At 37.8% G+C, this 24,869-nt stretch overlaps 1 protein-coding gene across 4 annotated transcripts in view; it reads right to left on the reverse strand.

The window, feature by feature from the left end:
* Window positions 1-24,869, reverse strand: part of ntrk3a (neurotrophic tyrosine kinase, receptor, type 3a) — a 184,417-nt gene that overhangs the window by 13,282 nt on the left and 146,266 nt on the right. For all 4 annotated transcript variants that reach the window (XM_043228369.1, XM_043228368.1, XM_043228371.1 and 1 more), the window contains 3 exons: window positions 10,589-10,719; window positions 7,169-7,341; window positions 5,918-6,161 (listed from right to left, as the gene is read on the reverse strand). In XM_043228369.1, coding sequence (XP_043084304.1) covers window positions 5,918-6,161; window positions 7,169-7,341; window positions 10,589-10,719 — 548 coding nt within the window. The remainder of the gene's footprint in view (window positions 1-5,917; window positions 6,162-7,168; window positions 7,342-10,588; window positions 10,720-24,869) is intronic.

Raw genomic sequence — 24,869 nt, forward strand, 5'->3', positions numbered from 1 at the left:
ACAGGAATACAAAGCAGCCTGCGGCGAACTGTACATCCTCAGAATGTCTTTTTGTGCTTTATAGTACGCGCGTTACGCTTTTATATTTACCAGAAAGGAATTTAGGTAGAAAATGGTAAGAAGAAAAACGACTCCTAATGAGATTATGGTAAAATGTTTATTGGCTCACGTCCAACAAAGCTTTGGCAAGAGTGTATCCTTGGCAACAGGACGTGTCTCTAAGCACAGAGCACAATGACGACAATTTAAGAATTAGGAGAATGTGACTGTTTTCGATGTTTGACGACGAATAAATCGGCGTTTATCAAATAAACAACAACAAAAAAATTTGTCTGGTTGCGCATCTGCACTTATTTAAATGCGCAAGCTGCAAACGACCCGGAATAATGAGTGCAAAAATATGAACGTCACGATTAGGAAACTATAGAGGCATTGAGATGTATTATAATTAAAGGTCTGGGAAGGTTTTTTTTCCCGCCGTAATGTCTTTAATGTAGGGAATGATAAGGCTGTGTATGTTAATCAGCTACGCTTCTGTGATTTTCATTCGCAGCCAGTTCCTCACAGAGGAGGAAGCTGTCCCACAGGCTCCAGTGATGTGTGGCAAATATCCCTCCCCTCGCTGGCTCGCTCTTTCCCTCCCGCCTCTGCCCTTTAGGAGGTGTAAGCAATATGCCAGTCCTGCTGCGGTCAAACAACACTCCTCTTGTTCTGCGAGATGGAGTTCAGGGTACTACTGGGCCGCTGCTAGCGCTGCCCATGCGTGGGCAGGAACTGCTCCCTATGGCCAAACTGAGCAGCTCGCCTGGCTAACTCGGCCCACTTTAACGTTAGCACTCAACATCATTGCCAAGAAAAGTCAGCCAGGGATGAAGGTAATGAAGGTATGATCGCCGGTAATAGACTGAGCAGCTCAGTCAAACAAAATGCTAACATATGTTAGCTGCAATGCTAGCAACCAGCTGCTGCTGTGTAAGATCTTTTCCCTCACAGTCTGGTGATATAAATAGCTTATTATTCCTGAAAACATCCTACTTTAATGTATTTTAAATCATATGTCAGAAAGAAAAGTCAGCCAGGGATGAAGGTAATGAAGGTATGATCGCCGGTAATAGACAAAGATAGAGAGGAGAGAGACAGAATAATGTTTGGAGTGCTTGAAACAGTCAAACAAAATGCTGACATATGTTAGCTGATTTTAATGCACTTTTAGTTTATAAAACCAATGGACTAGACCTAAATACTGATCACTATTTATACACCTAACAGACCACTCAGATCACTAGGATCAAGCCAGTTAGAAATACCAAAGGTTCACACCAAACAAGGAGAATCTGCTTTTAGTTATTATCTTTTCCTCACAGTCTGGTGATATAAATAGCTTATTATTCATGAAAACATCCTACTTTAATGTATTTTAAATCATATGTCAGAAATAAAAGGGTCAATTGGAACCATTTTTTCTTTCTTTGCGTTTTCAGTTAGGCTTATTAGCTTAGCGGTAACCGTTTAAGACTGGTTGACTGGCTGGTGTTCGACAAAATATAGCCTATTTCTTTACGTATGTAATAATTCTGGAATTAATCAACATGAATGTATTGGTATTAGATATTTATTTGAATTTATTCTGTTGCTCAATGTTGTACTAAAATGAAAAAGCTTACCATGGCATCATCTTGAAATATAGCTACAATTGCATGATGCAATGTAAATTATTATTTATATCTATTATTTAGTTATTGCTAATGTCCGCATGCCAACCTATTTTTATGTTTGTTATGAAATACTAACCTTACACATACTAACTTTAAACGGTTTACTTTTATCTTTTAAAAAAAAAAGTTCATTTTAAATTATTCACAGATAAACAGTCGTACATTATGCGAGAAGCATCAAGTTTTAAAATTGGAAACTGAAAGTGCTATTTGTCATTTTAATTCAATTCACATAGATTGCGCTTTTAGTCCCAGTTCATTCATTACGCAGGTCGAGTGGAGTGCACTGTACAGTGTACTCTGCATACTGCAGTGTATTCATGAAGAAAAGTGCACTGAGTAGACCCACAGTGCATGCCATACAGCAGAAGTAGTAATAGTAGTATGTTAGTATGCTAATCTGAACACAGACGTATTCAGTGTTTTTGTTTAGTGAATATGTTTGTGCTCGAGTGTTTGGGAAATTGAATCGATTGCAATGATTGAACTTCTATTCATCTGAATAGCTTCTCCCGGATTGCTTCCCGCCATCTTTTCCGAGGTGGAACGACGAGGCTGCAGATGCATGTAAATCAGTCTGCGGGGCTTCGTTGAGATCGGAATGAGAACTGGCAGGGTGGTGACAAAAATGCCAACGCAATCTGAAAGGGCACCGATGAAAGGCAACACAATTAGCGACTGGAGGGGGGAAGAATCGGAGACGAGGAGGATGGGAATCACATAGTGGTAATTAATGCATATTAAAATCAATAGCATGTTTGTTTCAATGAACAGCTGACGAGAGATGATGTCATTAAACGAGTGCACATCAGAAGTTAAAGAGCGCTGAGGAAAAAGACATAAGCGGTTGGAATTTCGAGCTGTTTTCCGTCTTAGTAGATAGCTTCATTAACAGATAAATATATACCCTTAAAAATAAAGGTGCTTCAAAAGGTTTTTAACAGCGATGCCATAGAAAAAAATATTTTGCTTCCACAAAGAGCTATTCAGTCAAAGGTTCTTAACCTTTTAGAATCTGAAGAACCTTCTTTCGCCACAAAGAAACAGAAAGGTTCTTCAGATGTTAAATATTCTTTATAGAGGCACCTTTAGTTTTGACAATGTTCTTTTATTACTTATTTCAATAGAGTAGTAAGCCCGGTAACAATGTATTTTGATGGTCCCTAAGAAACATTTGGTTGACAGTAAGTTTGCACCTACATGCCAACTAACTTTCATTAGAGTATAAGTAGTTCATTAGAGTATAAGTTTATCTGCTAACTCTTTATTGTGATGATCCACCAACAAACATTGTACTGACTATAGGTAACTTTTCAAGAACATGTTGAATTATTCTAACCCTTACCCTACCAGTCTACTGTCTACTAACACACTAAAAGCTAGTTGACACATAGGCGCAAAGTTACTGGTTGTCAACTGAATGTTCATAAAAGACCATCAAAATAAAGTGAAACCAAAAGTTCTTCAACCTCATAGGAGAACCTGCTAGCTCTAGACATTTGAATGAATTTGAAGCAAGGTAGCTCGATTGTTCTGCCAGGTCTTGCTGGAAGGGAATTGAGGTGTTTGGTTCCTACATCATGGCCTTCAGCGCAAATTTACTCTGACAAAGAAAACCTGAGCGACTCCAAATCGACCGTAGCTTCTCCACCTTCTGCAAGTGAGATTATATGCCACAATCATTACATGGATGAGGAAGCCAGGCTGTTGATGAATACTGACTTTGGGCTAACCGACTGCATTCATTCCCAGGAGACCACCTTGTAGAGGTTCTTTCTGGAGAATGAACACGTCAGAATGTCACCGGTGTCAGAGAAGATGTGCTGTTGGATGCCATTTTGGTTTATATCTGCTCTGAGATGTGAGGCGCATGTGTCTGTTGCAGGAGGAAGCTAAGACAGACCTGCAGATCAGGTCTGTGCTCATGCAAAAATCACCGAATGTGATAAAAGCTCAGTTTCTGAAACCTAGTGAGCTACTTCCTACGTAGACAGCTAACTAATAGCAAAGTCACTGATTTGAAATGCTCTACCTATGTGTATAAATAGCATTCTCAACGCTATTTCTGATAATGCTAGAAAATAAAAAGAATAAAAAACAAAGCAATAACATGCTACTCATCTTTATGCATCAATGCAAATTGCCTCACAGCTGCATTTAGGTTTGCCTGTACAAAACTGATGGTTTAGGTCACTTCCTGTTTGTTGGGAAGGGTAAATTGATTGCCGTCTTGTTTGGTCTGCAGAGTGCAATCTGCCATTTCACAGTGCCATTAAAAGAAAGTAAGCCACAGAATGCATTAAGTAGTAAGAGGTCTATTTGACATTTACTGTTAATGTAACAAATTTCCTCCACTGCAATGAGAACTGATGCTCCGGGCACTGCAACAACCAGTGTCTACTGAAGGATCTGCATTTAGAAATATGTTTTTGAGGCATATGTAAATAATTCTGCTTTTTGGTCATAAATGTTTCTGTTTTTTGTTTTCCTTCCTTCCTCAAAATCTTTCTTTCTTTGCTCCCAGTCAGTTTGAGAATGTCTAGGGTTGTTCATATATATATATATATATATATATATATATATATATATATATATATATATATATATATATATATATATATATATATATATATATATGCTTGTCACGTAAAAAAAAGGAAAAATCTATAATATAAACACATAATACAGTAGGTACAGTCAGTACACAAGTGACTGATAACATTACATATATGCTAATTGAGCCGTTTGCTTTATTTTTGGCTCCTGAATAATTTCTTGACTTCTGACAGTGAGAAAAATTCTCATTTAACTTCAGTGGCCTAAAAATGGGAGTCACATTCAAAGCAACGAGATGAACAATCATGTTCAAATCAGTTTAATCTAGTCGAGCAATAGAAGAGCTCTGTAAACTCAGCGTCACCTCATTCATCCTCTTGTTGAGCGTTAAATGAAGACATACATTTTAATTCATTTAGGGCCCTCGGCTTGCAAATTGAGCCCTCTGTCATCTAGGCCAAATTTACCGAAAGGCCTCTGTCTGCGTCAAGAGAAGACAGGATTCTGATTGAGGATATTCCGTAGAAGCTCAAATGGATCTATAGCATATAATTGAGCCAACCAGCTTGAAGGAATCAAGGAAACTGTAGATAAATGTCTGAATTCAACTTTTTCAAGGGTTAGGGAAAAAATGCCAAAGCTATACTAATTTAAATTAAATCTAATACGGTTGTGAATCCTCATGGATTTAAAATCTACAAAATTATTCTTGCAAACCAAGAATATGATAATTTGAGCTTTTAACATTTCAAATGTATTTTTAAAGTACCCTATAAATGGTCACAGCTCATCAAAGCTTGTTTTCAGAGCTGTGTGTATGATTTGATGTTGGTCAAATGGGCTGTATTTGTTTGTATTTATGCTCGTTTTTTTAATACCCTAAAATGAACTTGAATTAGCATGATGAAGCAGATTTTTTAACCTTGTTCTTAATTAACACTTGGTATGACTAAGCTAATGATTGTAAATAAACAATTTGCCTGAAGTCTGGCAAAGCACTAAAGCAGCTGGATATATCAATATTACAACTTTTTACAAGTCATTAAAATAAGCAATTATGGATCCACAATCGACAAAGGGTTAATTTGTGTTTTGTGGATATTTGATGACTAATTAATGAGCTAAATACAGCTTTATATATATATATATATATATATATATATATATATATATATATATATATATATATATATATATATATATATATATATATATATGTGTGTGTGTGTGTGTGTGTGTGTGTATATATATATATATATATATATATATATATATATATATATATATATATATATATATATATATATATATATATATATATATGTGTGTGTATATATATATATATATATATATATATATATATACACACACACACACATTTTCTCTGCTGGTTCAGGAATCAGGTAACTGTAAAATGTGCTGCACATGAATATTTGGCTAGAACTCTTATGAAACAGTATTGTAAGCTTAACCACAGAAACCTGAAATCGCATAATATGACCCTTCTAAGCAAATGCAACCTTGATGAGATGCTTTTTATAAGAGACTATAAACTAACAAAATAACTATGAATTATTCCTACTAACCTAATGTTTGACTAGTAGTGTATTTCGCTCACACATTTACAATAACAAGAGCGCTCTTACCCGGTAGTAGTCAGTGCTATAGATGTCTCTTGACATTCCAAAGTCTCCGATTTTCACCAGCAGGCCGTTGCCCACCAGACAGTTGCGTGTGGCCAGATCGCGATGCACAAAGTGCTGAGACGCCAGGTAGACCATGCCTGATGCGATCTGACTGGCTATGTGCAGCATCTGAGATAACCCCAGTTCCCCATTGGTCTGCAGCGGCTGTCCATCAACCAGGATCATTGCATCTGGGCCATGAGCTCTGTGAGTACGGAATAATGCCACTAAATTATTTGGATGCTTACAACACACTTTAAAATGATTGCATTAGATAAGGATGGAATCGGAAAACTTTCATGAATACATAACGAATGAAATCAATATGAAATTAGAATGAGCAAATGCCGCCATTTACGGATGTCAGTGCAAGGTACATTAAAGTTACCAATAGATTACTTTCTTCTTCAAAGGAAATGTATACTGTACGATTCAATTTGCATCTCTGCCAGTTCCTCTGGCCTTTCACGAATGTATCGCTTTATAGTGTCATTACGTATGAAGCAGTTTTGACAAAACCTGTTATCCCCCATAATCCTGCTGGCTGGAAAGAGAAAGCAATTTCTGCTCTTTCGACAGGGCTCTGTCAGAAACCATGTACACCTTTGTATCCACTTCCTATTGCTTGTTCAATACCACTGTGGAAGGTTGTAACCTATCAATCACAGTCAGACCGAACCTGCTGACATCATAACGCTGGATTTTACATCACAACAACAAGAAACTGTATGCAACATTCTAACGCAGCGATTCCTAACAATTGTAGTGCAAAAAAAATAATAATTTTGCTCATGTTTACATCAGGCAGAATATGCAATAATTTCAACAAAATAAGGAGGATCATGAATCATGATGCACACTGTGCATTCCTATGAAGACTGATGACGATGAAGATGAAAACTGTCATGATAAAATAATAGCTGATGAACGTTAGGCTTTAACTCCCATTTGCAATAATTTGTTTATTTAGATAACTGGAAAAAAAATACTTTATAGCTATAGCTAAAATTTTCGGCTCCTTTGCCATTTCCAATTTCGTTTGCAGCTCCACTACAATTCCCCCAAATTCTGCTCTTGTAAATTCCCCAGAGCATCACATCAGAATTCAGTAGCTCTGTAATTATGTTCTACTTTATGACCTCAATCAATAATTGCCAATTCCCTTCATATGTGTGATCCTTGCGCAGGCAAAGCACTATAACAGCCACAAACCTGAGGAACTTGTTGAGGTCTCCGTGTTTCATGTACTCAAAGACCATGATAAGCGGGTCTCCATCTACACAGACGCCGTAGAACTTCACTATGTGTTCGTGCTGAAGGTTGGTCAGCAGCTCGGCCTCCCGCTGGAAGTCTTTCCTCGCTGCGAGGGTAGGATCCTTCAGAGTCTGCACAGACACATAAGACAGCCAGTTTATCGTCTAATAACCATAAAAATACCCAGTAACTAAAGCACTGTTGGTAAAACCAAATATATCAAAGGGGAACTTTAATTAAAATCCATATTTCAAAACGGATCATTAATACGATTGGATATATTGTGTATATCCAGGAATTAAATGTGCCTTTGGTATTGTTTTTTGATACTCATGGTACAAGTAAATTAATTAAGGGAGCTTAAATGAGTCAGTCGGTAATAAATAATTCAAGTGAACAATTAATCAGGTTAATGAGACTAACCGCTCCAACTAATCTGGATCTAAACGGTTCCGTCTCTAATGGTTTATGAATCCCGAACGATATACAATATGCCACAAACCAATGGAGCATGCAGAGCTATTTCTGACAATATATTTAAATGCATAATCAAAATGTAAAAGAGCTGACAAACATTATTGCAAAGACATTGTACGCACTCAAAGTGCTTTAAATTATGTCTATTACATACATGCATACCATATCATCATACTTATATTTATATTTGAGACATGGTGCTGCCAAAAATTATTATTCAATTTTATATTTAATATTATTTAAAAAATTATAGTAATTATTATTTCCTTTTCATTATATCAACAATAACATGTAAATGTCTGCATCTTTAAAAACAAGTTCTAAATGCAAGTTCAAAACATTAATAAGTTAAAACAAAAACTTTCAATTCATGTAAAATTCTTTCATAACAGTTCATACGTTCGTTGTCAGAATTTTTAATGCACATATTCATGGACTAAACCTCAAGGCGCCAAGGAAGATGCACAAATGACCAGCATGGCGGCTCCGATTTGTTTGTGCCTGTCTTTGTCTTTTCTGAAAGACTAAATAGTTGCTTGTACACATCCATCTTTTTGTCATCTTATATCCCGTCATTCAGGGAAAAATAACCCCCTTTTGCAGCCTTGGCCGTGATGTGTCAATTGGTCTCTCACAGCCAGACTTGCATCGCGGCGTGTTTGTGAGGAATCACTCCTTCAATTATGTTATAATTGCGTTTCGCCCTCAGAGCTCGCAGTTTAATTTTAATTAGAGCTACCGTGGGTTAATCCATACCAGGAATTGCAAAAAGGTTCATGCGTTGGAGATGGATGAGGGAACCAATTCGCAGATGGCGAGGTATCTATCCCTATCCATAATGCTTTATTACCCCTGTGTTGTGGAATTGGCCACCTGCACGGGCTGGAGAGAGCAGAGGGGACGAATCCAGCACCACCTGGGGGGCTGTCACTCGTAATAAGGGTCTGGAGGTCTTGGGCATCAGGTGGAGATGGGGGAGAGCAAAGGTACGAGAGAGATGCTGGCAGCTCTTTGGCCAAAATACAAGGAAAAACTTGACCTCTCTGAATTCGAGCTGGACGGCTTTCAAGCAACAGCTGCTGTGATGGAGCTCCATGATGCCAAGCAGCTTCCCAGAGGAACGCTTATTGCTCAGAAGTTGCTCTTTTAAAGCTGAGGAGACATTTAGGTTTTTCTTTAAGTGTCAACTGTTCCTCCGACCAGATGTTGCTACTACAGTTCCTTAGGCGAAATAAAAATAGATGTAAATGATACCATTGTTGAAAGGTATAAGTCTAGAGCTATAAAATTAAACGGATTGCAGCTCAAGCTCACTTCTCATTAGATTCCTCTAAGAAGAGAACAGTTCGGTCTTAGAGAAACCTATTTTTAACCTTTTATTTTTAAGTCCTCCAGTCTTTTTTCTTAGGAGAAGCAGGGCACTTGTTCTCTGTAATATTGCTATCTAAAAGAAAAAAAAGATATTAGAAAACCTATTCATGATTTTCTTCCAATAGTTTGTTGGTAAAGCAGGGCATGTGGCTGCTTGTGATGTTCTGCACATGAGAATCGTCTTCTGACACGGTCACAGGATTCAGAAAGAACACATCTGCACCATCATTCTTGATCACAGCGTCTCCAGAATAATATGCTTTGAGGGATGATAAACCGTCACTGGAAGACAGTGTTATTGCTCCAGATTTATTTCTCCGGATGACCTAAACAAAAGCTCCACAACATGATCAACATCCCAACATCATCTCAGAAATGATGGGAGATCTGGGTGAATACGGGTTTGTAGACTAAATACAAGTTTATAGATTTAAAAAAAAAAACAACAACTCATAATTATGACTTTATTCTGAATTCTAGTTTACATCTTGCATTTCTAAAAAAAAACGTTCTCTCAATTTGGACCTTTTTGCTTGAATGCAGTGTTTACGTCTCTCAGTTCTAACGTTTCCCTAAATTTATGCTTTGCAAATTCTGATATTTTTTCTTTGAATTCTGAGTTAACCTACCTTGTGTTTCTCTGAATTCTGAAGTGAAACCTCGCATTTCTGACCTTTTTCCCCCTTAAATCAGTATTTACGTCTCGCAATTCTGACCTTTTTATTTTACCTGAATTCTGAGTTTACTTATGCTTTTTTCCCCCATTATAGAATAGAAAAAAATAAATAAATATAAATTGAGACCTTATCCGTTGTCTTGTGTCGGAAATGGGTTTCTGTTATAAACAGGTTCACATTAAACAGTTTTAACAGGATTTCCTCAATTATAGAATATTCTTTCCGTTAATCAAATCATTTATGATTTTTTTTCCCTTTTACCTTCACGGCAAAACAGTATATGTTTGACTTCATACTTCAGCATGTCAGCATCAGTTAATCCTTGAAACCTTGACATTTCTAAACTGACAGACGAACTGACACACTCATAGATCAGCATCGATCTAGAGACCCTCTTCAGTAGAGCGCCTCAGCTCACTGGACTCTGGAGTTCCTTGACCTTGCTCAACGGTCTCATGCGGTAAACCATGTTAAAGCATTATCCAGGAACCGTCTGCCCACAGCGGTGACTCATTCCTCTCTGTCTATGTCATGAAGACTAAACCACAGCGCTGCAATATCTTAATACCCTCCCAAACCTTATATCAATGCCAAATATTAAACGTTACTGTAGCTGATCTCTCCTCGGAGCACAGCAGAGCTCTTTCCATCATTGATCTTAGTCAACAAATCCAACACCACCAAGACGCCTAGCGATCGTTCCACCGAAAGAAAGCCCTCTCTGGCGGGCACAGGGGGATCAACTTTATATGTCATTCGAGGGGGGCTGGAAAAAGGGGCTTGACCTTTGGAATGAGTCCTGTGTAACTGGAGAGCGCCACGGCCCTGCTGGAACGGAGGGATCATCTCTTACCTTGACAGCCACCAGCATCTTGTCCTTAGTGGGGCTTAGGTTGTAGCACTCTGCCAGGAACACCTTCCCAAAGGCCCCTTCGCCCAGTTCCCTCTTGAGAACGATGTCTCTACGCTTAATGTGCTGTACATCTGGAGGGGAAGAGAGAGAGAGAGAGAGATTGAGCGGATTGTGTGAAAGTCTTCCTGCGGGCGGTGCTGCAAAACAGAGATTGAGGAACGTGCGAATTTCACGAGTCGGATTGCTGTCACTCAGCATGATCAGGTAAGATGAAGGAACATGGCAAGAAGGAAAACTGACGCTTATGACATATAGAGTGAAAGAAAAATGAACGGAAATAATCCTCATGAAATTATTGTGCATGATAATAAATAATTTATATTCAGTCATAAATTATTCAGAATGATACATTTGTAAGAAGATTATTTTAACAACAATATTATAGCAATAATAATGCATTATTAATCATTATTAACAACAGCAATAATTCATTTCTATAATAATAAATTAAGTGTAGTGGAAATGTCTATCACTATTTAATTACATTTGTGCTTATATTACCATAATAAGTAATCCATAAGTACCATAATTACCATACATTTTATACTTCCAATAACCATAATAAGTCATGTGTGTTTGTATTTAAATGTATTTATCAGTCAGGTTAAAAAAAGATCTTAAATGTTTTATTATTATTACCAATATATTTTATTATTATAATGTTAGTATTTAGTTATTTTATATTTAATGTTGATAAGTCCTGATTGTTTTTGTTATCATTAATACACATGTATTAATATTTCATTCAAATAGTAATAATAAAATATATATAATATAATAACATTTTAATATAAAATTATATTATTTTTAATATTTTATATTATTCACATTTAAGCGTAAACGTATCACAAAAGCATTTCATTTTGTGTTGACATTATAAAAGGTAATTCAAGGCAGCCTAACCTTGCAAAACATGACACACTGATTCAACCCTTTGATGTAATTTGTTTTCCAGCATTCATGTACTTTCATCACTTTTATCCTAGATAGCTGCTGTGATCTCTGAATGCAGTTCATTTAACACGGCTGCTCAGACGTACGCCTGTAGCGTACAGTTACACAATACACACACACACACACACACGCGCACGCACGCACGCGCACGCATCGTTTCACATCAGAATCTGTGTGTGAGTGCCCATCAAGAACAGCAGTGTGAAATGATCTAAGCACAGGAGATCGGGTGGATTTGCCTCTGATACAGAGATGAATGAAAGTCACGCTTGGTCCGGTGGGCAGACTAATGGAGCAGGAACCAGTCTGCTGCCGGTTCAAGTCCCCGCCGAGCTTTACTGCCGCTCTGCCCTTGAGAGAGGAATGTAACCTCAAACACCCTAATAAACACTGTCACGACAGGTGATAATCTGGAGATGATCATCTTCTGTCTGACTTTGATGTCCAGATAATCGCTGGATGTTATGAAGAAATTTGATCGATAGAACAACATATATCGGGGTCACCGTGAGAAATGAAAAGCAACAAAGAAAGCTTTCCAAAGACACTTGTTTTGTTTTTTAGTGTGCTGTGAACGGCATGTTTATACAGTCTATTTTGAACTCAGAGTGGGTATTAGCTGTTGAACGCAAACTATATCGGGAACTTAAACTTTTCAACAGCAAAAATAACCACTTTAAACGTGTTAAATAAATGCGTAAATAAAGACAGCCTATTTAGCAAGAATTAGAGCCTTGGAAAACTGACAACAACACTAAAGTAACTACTTAACTAACGATAGGCGTAATTCGTGAAATATGCGCAGAGCAAAGCGTTGCAATGATACATTCTTATGTAAACAGTTATTGATAATAATAAAAACAGTTAACTAAATATTTCTTATGTATTACTTTGAAATTTAGTAATATTATTATAAGTTTTTTATACAAATGTAATAGCAAATATTAGTATATATTTATTAGTAAACATTTGGGTGGTGTTATGAAAGTAAACCCACTCTGTGACGTAGAAAAGTGGGGGCGTGTTTAAACGAGCCATTTCAGGGGGTGTGGACAAGTCATAACTTTAAAAAATTAAAAATCTCTCTTTGGTTGTGAGACTTTAGTCTTTCCACCTTATGGATCTGACCTATGTACTAACAGCTTGTAACACCCCAAAAGAGAGAGGAAAACTTAAAAATCGCATCACACGACCCCTTTAAAAGCTATACATTTTTGTACATTATTACCATTTTACATTTTTGCAATCAATTTCCACTTTTTTGGAGTAACACAAGTAACCTTCCCACGTTGCACACTAGTCGATGACCCATCTTCAACACTAGAACAGAATAGATACGTCAAACGGAGCAGATTTAGCCACGGCTAGCGAGGCTCAACTCGCAGTGATGCAAGGCAGCCCGAGCAGGTCTTTAATCTCAGTACCTTCCACCTGCTTCCATCCCAGCTCTCAGTCTGCTTCGAGGCAGCGAGCTCCATATGGCCGGCCACAACGGCATCTGCTATTTACTTCAAACAGGAGTTTTGGATAAGCCCGTTCCAACATCAACACTTACTGCCTGAAGTTACGAGTCATTCTACAACTTCTCCCCAATCCGACAGGCCAATTCTCCCAAGGTGAAAAAAAAATATATTGATGAATGGACAGCACTCAAGGATGGATTTTTGTATTAGCTGGCAATCGCCCCGTTCTTCGTCTAAACAGAGGCTCTAATCAGCAGAAACATATTAGGGACAATTTCATTTAGGGTTGCCGAGGCAATTGCGCGTTGTGGCAGGCGTCCAACGACGATGGTAAATATTTCAGCGCGCTCGATCGTACGAGTCTCCGTCGCAGAAGGTTTTTCCACAAAGGCACCGGTGGAGATTAAGACAAAGGACGGCAAACACATGCATTACTTCCAAACTAATTAAAAAACATTTATTTAATCAGGACAGAAAAAGACGACGAGAGAGAGCTTGAGACAAAGATGGAGAGAGAGAAAGACCTTTTGTTTTTCTCCATTTCCTATTCTCCATTTACTAGTGAGTGATAGGTTCGCAATTAGCAGGTGACGGCCGCGTTGGAAGCGCTTTCAGCTTGCGGGGCAATTAGGAAAGTTACAAATTGCGCGGGCTAATTGTCTTATTACGCCAACTGTTGTGTTGCGTTCACCTCACAGGTTGCGTTGTGAGAGGGCACTCAGGAGAAGAGGTTATACGCGCTAGACGTCGTCTGTCTAAACATAGCGAGCAGCTGGGAATACAGGACATGGACTTCATCCTAATTAGGCCGATTTTACCCCCACCGCTCCGCCGCAGATGTTTACTCAGTCTCGCTGAAAATGACACAACGGACCAGACCGAAGCTGATACGAGTTCAAATGCATGTAAATCGCTGCTAGAAAAAAAAAAAAAAAAAAAGAAGTAAAAACAGGATTAGACCGGACTTTCCCCGCAGCAATTTACTTCCTCGCTCGAAAGCGACGCTAAATGAATCTGAAAGAGCACCTGTTTGTTTCCAGTCAGCCGCAAAGTCATTTCCTCCCGCGTGATGACTTAATGCACTTACGACTGTTTTGTAAACGACTCCTTTTAAAATGTTAAAGTCTCTCAAGGCTGAGAAACGACGGAGTAAACAAAAAGCTGGAAACGGAATATCTGACTGGAGCGGTGACGCTGAAAACCCCAAGCTTTTGGAGGAATAGTTCATCAAACAAAAGCAATATCCAAGATGCAGATGAATGTATTTCTTCATCAGAATGGATTTGACATCAATTGCTCACAGACGTATCCTCTGAAAGCGAATGGGTGCCGTCGGAATAAGAGTCCAAACTGCTGATAACACCCGTATTTTCAGATAGTTGCATCTCGGGCCAAATATCGTCCTGTCCTAACAAATCATACATTAATGGAAAAGCTTATTTATTCAGCTTTCAGATGATATATACTTCACAATTTCAAGAAATGTACCCGTATGACTGGTTTTGTGGTCAAGGTCAGATATATGAAAACATAACCAATAATAACCCTTTCTCCAGTGAAAAAGTTCATCTGTTGTGTTCGCGCTCATTAAAATCCACCAATGTATTTGTTATAAACTGATTTGGACCATTTTGCTTGTAAACAATTTCTTTCCTAATTCAGACGAGAAAGCAGGATTATGGATGTAAATTCAATGTTGAATTTGTTTGTACAAATGTTCAGTTTTTTTCCTTCACAAGACGTTAATCAGCTGTTTGGACTCAATTCCGATGGCACCCATTCACTACAAGTGATGTAACGCAAAATTTCACCAAATCCGATGAGGAAACAAACTCATGTACATCTTTGACTGTCTAAGAGTAGACATTCTCAGCACTTTTTTGCACATTTTTTGGGTGAAGTATTCCTTTACAAATAATTAAGAAATGTCTTCAAGGATCACTGAATCAAATTCAGAAGACTCACTAGGCACCTAATGATCACATGCCTAATTCCTGCAGGACAGTTTCATTTTATGCTAACGTTTTATTTTCAGCAGGGGCATCAGGTGAAATCCTATTGGCAACAGTGAATCCTTGTAGACAGCTTTGAAATACATGATAGAGCAAAACAAATGTAAACACAGAAACGGAAGAAATGAAATCCCTGTCTGGTTCAGGTATCAGAACCGGCTGAGATGTATTATTCAGTTTTATCTGAGTGGGGGCTGCACAATAATAAGCTAAGGGACTTTATCCTGGCTGTAACCTTGGTATACTCATACATATCTGCGCTCTGACTTCCTGCTTGGCAGGAAATGTGCAACTGTTATTTGGGGGTAGACAGCAACATTAAACCTCACAAATGCAAGTATTATTTCACACCAAATTAAAAAGAATCAAAGGTATTGCATTTAGCATAAAAAAAGTTTTACAATAAGAATATATAAATCAAAATTGTTGTTGTTTTTTTACATTAAAATTAATTTAAACATGTAATTTTAGTTCAGTATAACGCAAAACAATTGTTTAAATAATATCAAAATGTTAGAATTAGAATTTTTAAAACAGTCAAATCAATAAAAAAAATTAATATGCAATTATTTAGTATAATAGTGAAAATACTTCGAGGATTATCGAATATGTAATTTATAACAGCTATTTAAAATTGAACAACAAAAAAAAAAAAGCTACATTCATGTATAATATCTAAATATTTTTGTATATGTGATCTATGATATCTTTTTTTTTTCCTCTTTCTTTGTATGGTAGGAATAATACTAATAAAAAAATGTTTTAGAGAGAATGTTAGGCCCACCGATCAGTTTTTGCCGGACTTACCAGAGTCCATTACTTTTGAACTAAAAATAACCGTCGGATTTGACTGACCGCTTAAAACCAAACAATCACAAGAGCCAAAAAAGCGAAACGCGCATCAGGAGATATTGTTCGCCAATGTTTTACATCCCAATTAAAAATAACTTGTGCCTTGAGAGCGACACCCCCCCGCTAAATAGAGCTCCGCGTGACAAGGCCACATGTTGTGTTTGCAAAGATGTCCAAGTCTTGTTTTTTTTTCCCCGTTCCCGATTAAACGAGCACATGTGCTACACAAGCGCCCTCGAGATACTATTAATAAAGCATGGGGGTGTGCAGCCATTTGCAAGCAAGGTTAATGCAAGCCTGTCTTCTGCGGCGTCTCTGGTTGCGTGTTTACATCTTTTTGCTTACTATCGGGACCGGCTGTCAGAAGCGGCCCCGCAAGGACTGTCGCAGGGGACCGCGGGACGTGTTCCTGTCTGTAAATGCACACACACACGCCCTCTTCCTGTCCGTCAGAAGACAGTCTGCAGCGCTTAGACCCGCCCACTCGACAACCATGTGTCCTACATACGAACCGCTGTGCCATTTCTTCGCTTTCCTCCCACAAGAACGCAAAAAAAGCGAGCGCCTCTCACTCACGATTCAGGCCTGCTGAGAAGCCGACGTCTCGACGGACTCAATCCAGGTATGTTTTACGTAAGGCCCGCTTTTTACTATTCCACAATCATGTCATTTTCCTCCGTTTTATCTCCTTGGTTCTACATTTCCCTCCGGTCTGGAAAAAAAAAAGGTTGCTTTGGAGCATCTAAAAAAAGCCGATGTGTGTAGGTGAGAAAATACGGCTCGTGGGGGACGGATACCGTTAAAAGCCAGTCAACAGCAGGTGAAATACACGCACCGTGTGGTTATGAGCTGGTGAGATATCACAGGTTTATTTAACGTTCCTCGTATGCATTGCTATGATGAATATCCTTCCCCTGGTCTTTCCTACGGGGGCGTTGTAGATAGAGCCTGGGACGATAGATCTAGACGCACTTTTTCAAGGCCTACATGTGAACTGAACAAAAACACGGCTCTAAGATGGATCACCGGCTTCTTCTGCTACCATGAGGAGAACGCACACACAAAGTTGCAGGGAAGATTTTTTTGAAGATCGTGTATGTTATATAAAACGTTCCCTAATTAAACGCATTATGTAATATCTTGCAATAGTCGCTTGTTCTCAGCAATAATAGTAAGTAACATATAGCTTATAGCTTAGACATAATTTGTATTTAATTTGTAATTCTTTTGTAATATAAAAATATTTTTGATGCCTTTATAGCTATAAGTAATATTTACTTATTACATTATATTAGTTTATTTTCAAAAAACATTACAGAAGTTGATATTACTCAATAATAATAATAGTTATTTCACTCAATTTTAATATATATATATTAAAATTGAGTGAAATAACTATTATTATTATTATTGAGTAATATCAACTTCTGTAATGTTTTTTGAAAATAAACTAATATAAATAATAAGTAAATATATATATATATATATATATATATATATATATATATATATATATATATAAATAAATATAATAGCTGGTTTACGGCTTCAAGTAAACTGCTACTGAAAATAGGAATACTGAATATAAACCACTGCAACTGTCACTCATGATAAATCTGTGCAAAAATATCCTATTTCAAGGATGGAAGGGGTGGCTGTAAAAAATAAAAGACTAAGCAATTCATGTCTGTGTATGATTTCTGAACGACAAAAACAGGGTAAGCAAACATGACAATCACATGAATAAGAAATGAAGCCTAACCGCGGGCACTGGTGTGTGAAAAAGCTTGTTGATGGCATGCGTGTGTGTGTGTGTGTGTGTGCGCGTGTGTGTGAGAAAAGGATGGGCTCAAGAATGAGATTGGAGCTTTGTGGTGATGCCGTATATGTAGTAGGTGTAACATGAGCAATGACAGTCAATTTGCCACTATGAGTTAGTCATTCATGCACTACCAGACAGTGAGAGAATAACAGACCAGGCCAGGGTGTTTATACACCAGTGTCTATTGGCGCTATTGAATATGATGCAAAAAAAAAAAGAAAGCTAAAGCATTCTGCAGCAGCAGTACTTGGCAGTCAATTGCGGCACAAGAGATGTCGCTGAAATCAATGTAGATCGAAATAGGTTTCATGAAAATATCTCCAAGACAGAGTTGTAATCATCTGCCAGGGCTGTGCGGCTTTTCAAGGGGAAATCAGGACGTTTATTGAAAGAAATAAATTAAACGGCGCAACGCTTGCATCAGAGGCCCGTTTTCAGCTTTTTAGTTCAGAAGCGGAAAAATGTTTGGTTGACGAGTTGAGAAATCGCTCAACAAAAAATGGTTTTCTTTATGCTCTCTCATGATCAGAGAACGCGATCGATATCCCGTCTGCGACACCATACAAAGCTACACTTAAACGCATTACGCGAAGACGGCAAGACGTGCTGCTCGTTCTGCGAACAATTACTCGTTTACAGAATTCCCATGTTTCCATCTGGAGCCTGGAGTAATCTTTAACCCCTCGGTGCTGAGGGAAGGGAATGAAGTGAGTGTGGGACGCGTTAGTCCACAGCACGTCACGTCAGATGGAGTGACCTGGAGAACACGCTCCCCCGATGATTGATCTGGATGAAATTGTGTGGCTCCAAAATGTTCAAAGCTGTCAGAGCTTGTCCACTTTCAGACGAGGACACAGTACGACAGAAAAATAGAGGTCCCTCTATTTTAGAAATGTCAGTATTTTAAAAGAAAGACACAAACGAAAGACAAATATACCTTTTAGATACAAACTGCAAAATATACATATACACAAATAGATGAATAGAAAGTTCAGTAGAAGTGCATTGTAACCATATAAATACAAACTTATTTTATTTAAAAATATATTTCAGATTTTGCTGTATTTTGGACTAAATAAATGCAGGCTTGGTGAGAAGAGATCTTTAAAAATCAGGAGATATAGATATGCATGTATGTGTGTGTGTTCGCGTATAATTATGTAATTCTTAATTGTGTGTACAAGAATGTCTATTACGTTTACATATGACTTGCATATTAATATAGTAAATGTAAAATTATATCATCTAATGCATAAATGTATAAGCACACACACACACAAGATCTACAGTAGAGAGTTCTAATACTGCCTCAAAGTAGTTCACCAACATCCCAAAGCTTTCTGAAGCTTAAACTTGAAAGATTACATTCATTACATACGTCCGCCATCGTTGTGTATCCATAAACGGCACACACACACACACACACACACACACACACAGACACACGGGTCATTTAGACCCAGTGCTCTCAATTATCCTGTACCTGAAAGTACATTTATGTTCCGGGGTCTGTGATGGGCTTTTTCCGTCGAGCTCTTGAGAGATGAAAAAGCTTGAGTCGTGTCTCCGAAAATAATGAATGCATTACTATTGAAAACACACCGGGCCAGAAGTCAACAAACTTAATTCAACCAGATTTATACACAAACCAATTTGTGAACCGAACAAGGCTAATCCACAGAGCACGCGTTCGTTCGATGTTTCGCCCCAGGTAATTGTGATTTAGTACATCGTCTCTCGGGCGACAGAAGACGGAGGTCGATGCATAAAAGTTACTGCGTCAAAACAGCCACGTCAGTCACATGCCTGCCTTTAGAGCTAAGCCTTTATTTACTGCTTTATTGGGTTAATTAATTAGGTTGCAACGGCAGGGGCCTAATGATTTTATTATGCGGCATATTGTGGGAGAACGGATGGGGAAAGGCAAGGATGATGAGGAGAAGTGATGAAGGTTATACATTGTTGGCAAATGACCGTTACGCCACTATGTTGCAATTAGAGTCTTTTAATGAGTTGGTGGGGGACGCATTAGCATTTATAGTGAGGTACAGGCTCAACAGGGCAAACAACCCAAGAGAGAGCATGGCACCACTTAAGTTGTTTACATTAGCAGCTTTTTCTCATTTTTTTTTTTTTCCAGTGGCAATTTTAGGATTTTGGTTTTAGGAAGGTTCAGCCCCTCATAGCGTGGTGTGTTTCATGTACGTTTAAATGTCTGGCATCACTCACTCAACTTCATGTCATCTCGCATTTCATTGATCTTCTACCCTTAAGAAAAATATTTTTTGAATGTTGTATTGTTTTTGACCATTCGGTGAAAGTCAGTGGGGTCCAAAACTTATGATTCCACATGGCTTCCACTCACTTTTACTGAATAAAAATAAAATAAAACCTACCTACTACTTGCTACTAATAATAAATTATGCACAATTACACACAGTATGTAGAAACACAAACATTTTTGAAACGTCATGTGTTCAACAATAATATTTATTGTTAATAAATATTAACAATAAATATACTAAATTATACAAATGCATGAAAATTGCATGTAAATAAAATACATAAAATACAAATTAAAACATGCAATTCTCCATATTTTCTACATGCTATTTGTAAAAAAAAAAAAAAAAAAAAAAAAATACAACGGCACTTATAGTTTTACTAGAACAAGAGGTTGACAAACTATATTTTATATAAGTGTGAAAACTTACGGATTTAAATTAATTATAATGTATTATAATTATAGTGTATTACAGAAAATAGACTAAGGTGATTTCTTAAGAATGCAAAGAGAATACTTTCACACGTCACAGTTTTCTAGAGGTGTATGTTAATATGAAAGATCAGGACGAACACAGGGTCTAGACTCTCCTTTGAGGTGACATTAACCAACTAAGCTGCATCCAACATTCATCATGTTTGACAAACACAACTGCAGCCAACTGGATCCAGAAGCGAGAGCGTCGTTACTGATTCAACTTAACACATGATCTGAGAACCTCAAACTCTCCCAGTCTGCGTAAACATTTCATGCGCCGGGGCCCAAATGGAAGAGATTAAGACATAGATGGATGAGAGGAAGGGGGCATGACATCTGGAGATGGGGTAGAGAGCTCGGATTCAAGTCAATCTTTTGATATTGATTGCATCTGGGGCAAATTCATTTCCAGCTCATGATCTGAGAGCGGAGTGCGCCGGGGGGATATGGGAGGGTGCGAGGAGGTACCATCCTATCAATTACCCTGAAGTAAGAGGCTTTTAAACAGACAACCCCACGCAGCCTTAGATGGCCTAATCATTGTATCCTTTCTTACGATGATTTGGCATTTGGAATGCTGTTATGGCTTCCCGGCTCGAAGGGAAGAGCGTGAGAGGAAAAGAGAAAGACGACGAAAGTAAAAGTCGAGGAGGACCACGGTGACCTCATCCAGAGGACAGCGCGACCCGGGTCTCCTTCAGACGCGGTTATGAAGATCTCATCTGTCATAGTTTGTCTGATCATTAAGCGATTTGAAACTCAGCTGGTTTCGAAGCCCCGTGCCAGCCCTCAGGACCGAGAGCTTTCTGACAGGTGGTACACGCTCAAACGGCATTTACTCGACAGCAAAAATTCGGTGAACACATTGTGAGCTCCGAGGAGAGCAAAATAGGCATCTTTTGGTTATCACAGATTAGCCGTGTTTGAACACCGCGAGAGACGCGGCTCAAATTGGTTTCCGAGGGCTTCCCGTTTTGAGGTGATGAGCCGGTCTTAAAATGACAGATGAAAAATGCCTGCAAGTCATACGGTACAAGCGCAGAAAACTAAAAACCGCTAAAGCAGAGTCAAACTACATTAGGCAGAGTGACAATGTACGCTAATAAAAGTTAGGGCTAGCAATTGACGAAAATTGTAATCGGTTACATAAAAATGTATTACTTGCATATAAATTTAGTGATTTATTATCAGAGCATTAACTGCGTGATCATTATTGGTATAAAAAAAGGATGAAAAAGTAATTAAAGCTAAAAGCACCTCAATTTACTCAGTAAAAAATAATATTAGTAAAAATAATTTAATTTAAATATAAATATTCAAATTGTAAAGAAAGAAAAATACTGCTTTTAAAGATTTTTTTTATTGCTATTTTTATTTTTAAGACAGTTAATGAGGGTTAAAATGAATATATAGATATATAGTAAATACCGTAATATACATATAAAAATGTAAGTTATAATAAAATTGTATAGTAAACTTTAGCTGAATATATACACAAGAAATGATTTTTGATTTCTAACAGTTTACTGCAATATTATACATAGACACACACAGATACATATAGGCATATATAGACCTCACAAACCGCCTACTAAAACTATATTACAGGAGAAGGACAAATCAGGAAGAAAAATTCACTATTAAACACTAATTGATTACAAATATTCACATTCATAAAATCATATTTAAAAAACATTTAATAATAATTGATGGTTTATAAGTTAAAGCATCTTGCCCTCATGCATTAGAGATTGATCAGCGCAGAGAATGCAAATAACCGATCCCATCTGGATGACTCGGGCCTGCCATAACTACAGCACTGTCTCTTAAAACAGCCCGGGGAAGCAGTTAAAAAGATAAAACTCAAGGCCTCTCCAAACATCATGCAAAATGATTACCCTTGACTCAAATAAAAGAGCCCAGCGCACTGGAAATCTGTTCCTTCAACGCTCGCATTCCATCATTCCCGCTGCACTGTGCGCTCCCATTACCAAACGGGCTCTCCGTTAATGTCCTGCAAGAAATCTAAAGCTATCATCTAATACAAACTGACAGATGATAAAAATACAGATTCATTAAAACGCCAGCACAGGAGGCAGGGCCGGGGCCGAAGGAATAATAGGACCTCGGGCAGATATGTATCTGTCATTAGGCCGGCAGAAGCACAGAGAGTCGCACCACCCTTCAGCGTTCCCTAATAAGGATTAATTTCCTGCGGTGGTTACACCTGTAGCTAATGGGAGAAGGCCGACCACAAGGTGCGCACCATCAGCACGATTATTGTCAGCTGAAGCTCCCCACGGTTCACCGGAGAACATCATCAGTCTTTTTAGACGGGTTTGATTCTTTTATGGCAAGAGGGGAACGTCGGAGAGGAACATATTAATAAAGTGCTGTGATTTGAAAATCGTTTGACGTGGCTTTTGTGAAGATTTAGATTTAGTGCCTTCGAGTCGAGTCAAGAATTGGTGCAAGAATTAGTAGATTCTTAGGCTTAATGGGATTTATTTAAGCAGGACATTTAGCAAGATCAACATCCGTTCTGATCAATCAATCAGATTTTGGGACTAGGTTTAGGGTTATAATAAGGGTTTGGATGCTTTTCCAACAATGTTTTTCAAACGTTGGACAACTTCAACAGTAAAAACCACAATATGCGTCCTTATACTCCGAAGCTGTCATTTTATATATAAAAATGATATTATAATGAAGCATATAAAATCTAAAATTAATTTAAATGCTTTCAAATGACTAATTTAATTCAAAATGAAAGTTTGTTTACATGACACATTATTGTGTGTGATATACATTATAATATTATGGAAAATTATTGCAATTGAGAAACATTTGTTTACTGTAATACATTTTAAAATGAAAAATTGACATTTTCAGCATCATTACTGTTGATGTTAATACTTTTGTGGAAAGTATTTTTTTTTTTTCCGGATTCAAAGTTTCAACATTTATTTATAGAACAGAATAGAATAGTTTAGTTTATAGTCATCATAATGTCTATATCCACACTAGCAGTTTTTGAATTAAAACTTCCTTTCTAAACGAAAGTATTGGTTTCATTTTCGTTGCATAAATAAAAACAGTAGTAAATGTTCTTACGCAGGCATCTACTGTAAAGACATTTTCAGATCATAAAAGTGAAATCCATTTACGGCTATATCGTGATTCCCCATGCCCCAAAAATAAGACTGTATTCATCTCTATCAGCAGCATTTGTTGCATCCTCAGAGCTGTTATTGAATCTATTGCTGCGGTGCATCATGATATTTCCACTGTAACAACACGGGATGGACACTATTCTTTGTCCGCCATGATTTAGAATTCTATAAAAAGGTAAACCTTTGCCTCCAGAGGTGAGTGAGCCAGAGGTTTATCATGATTTTTGTGTCTGGAGCACAAAAGCAGAGAAAATAAGGACATATCTTTCAGCGCATTGTGTTTGTATTGGAGTTGCTTGAAGTAAATACGTTTCTAAAAGGCCCTCAAGAGTGCCGTTTCACACGAGCACTTCGGCAATTTCAAACTGAAATGTTTTCCTGGCTTTCTTATGGTTAAATGCGCCCACTTTCTGAACTTCTTCCACGGAAACAAACAAAAGAAACCGTTTCTGTATACCTTACTTATGTCAGTTTGGTGAAAACATCAGAGCGATGCTGGTTTAACAGAGTTTTGCACCCGCCGACTGAGGTCAACACTTAACTACATGTCGCTTGACAGTTTTGACTAAATGGCTGGAGATAAATGTCCCATTTCACCGATCTGCCCTCCAGGGCTTCCTTCTGGTCTGACAGGGTGGAAATATGCATTCCAGTAAAATAAGATGGAGTGCAATTGGGGAACGGATTCCTTGACAGTTTTTTTTTTGTGCTTGTTGGTAATTCTGGCGCTTCTTACATGCAAATGTAAGTGATTGCATGGGAAAACTACAAAATGGCTCCCGCTGTGTAACTGAGCTCTGCTTTTCGGTCTTCCCTCAATATCTTAATCAACCAGTTGGGCAACCACTGGAGGAGATTCACTGCATATAAAAGGCCTTCTATGCAATCGGCGGGGATGAAATAACACGCAAAATCAGTTTACGCAAAATTAGTCCACATAGAAGTTCGCTTTGAAGCTCTCTGCAGCAAAAAGACAGCAGTAAATGGTCTGTAACTCTTTATAGAGCTCTTCCTCTCTAATCTTGCCAGCAGACATAAGAGAGAAGATCGTCTTTAATGCCGTTTGAAAGTAAAGGTGCTCTGTCAAAATAGATAAGGCTGTTCTTTTCTCTTTCCTTTGGTTTCAGACAATAAAAGAAATCCTATGTCATAAAAAAAAAAGACTAAAAAGATGAACGAAATAC

The sequence above is a fragment of the Puntigrus tetrazona genome, chromosome 25, assembly GCF_018831695.1.
Source record: "Puntigrus tetrazona isolate hp1 chromosome 25, ASM1883169v1, whole genome shotgun sequence".
Classification (NCBI taxonomy): Eukaryota; Metazoa; Chordata; class Actinopteri; order Cypriniformes; family Cyprinidae; genus Puntigrus; species Puntigrus tetrazona.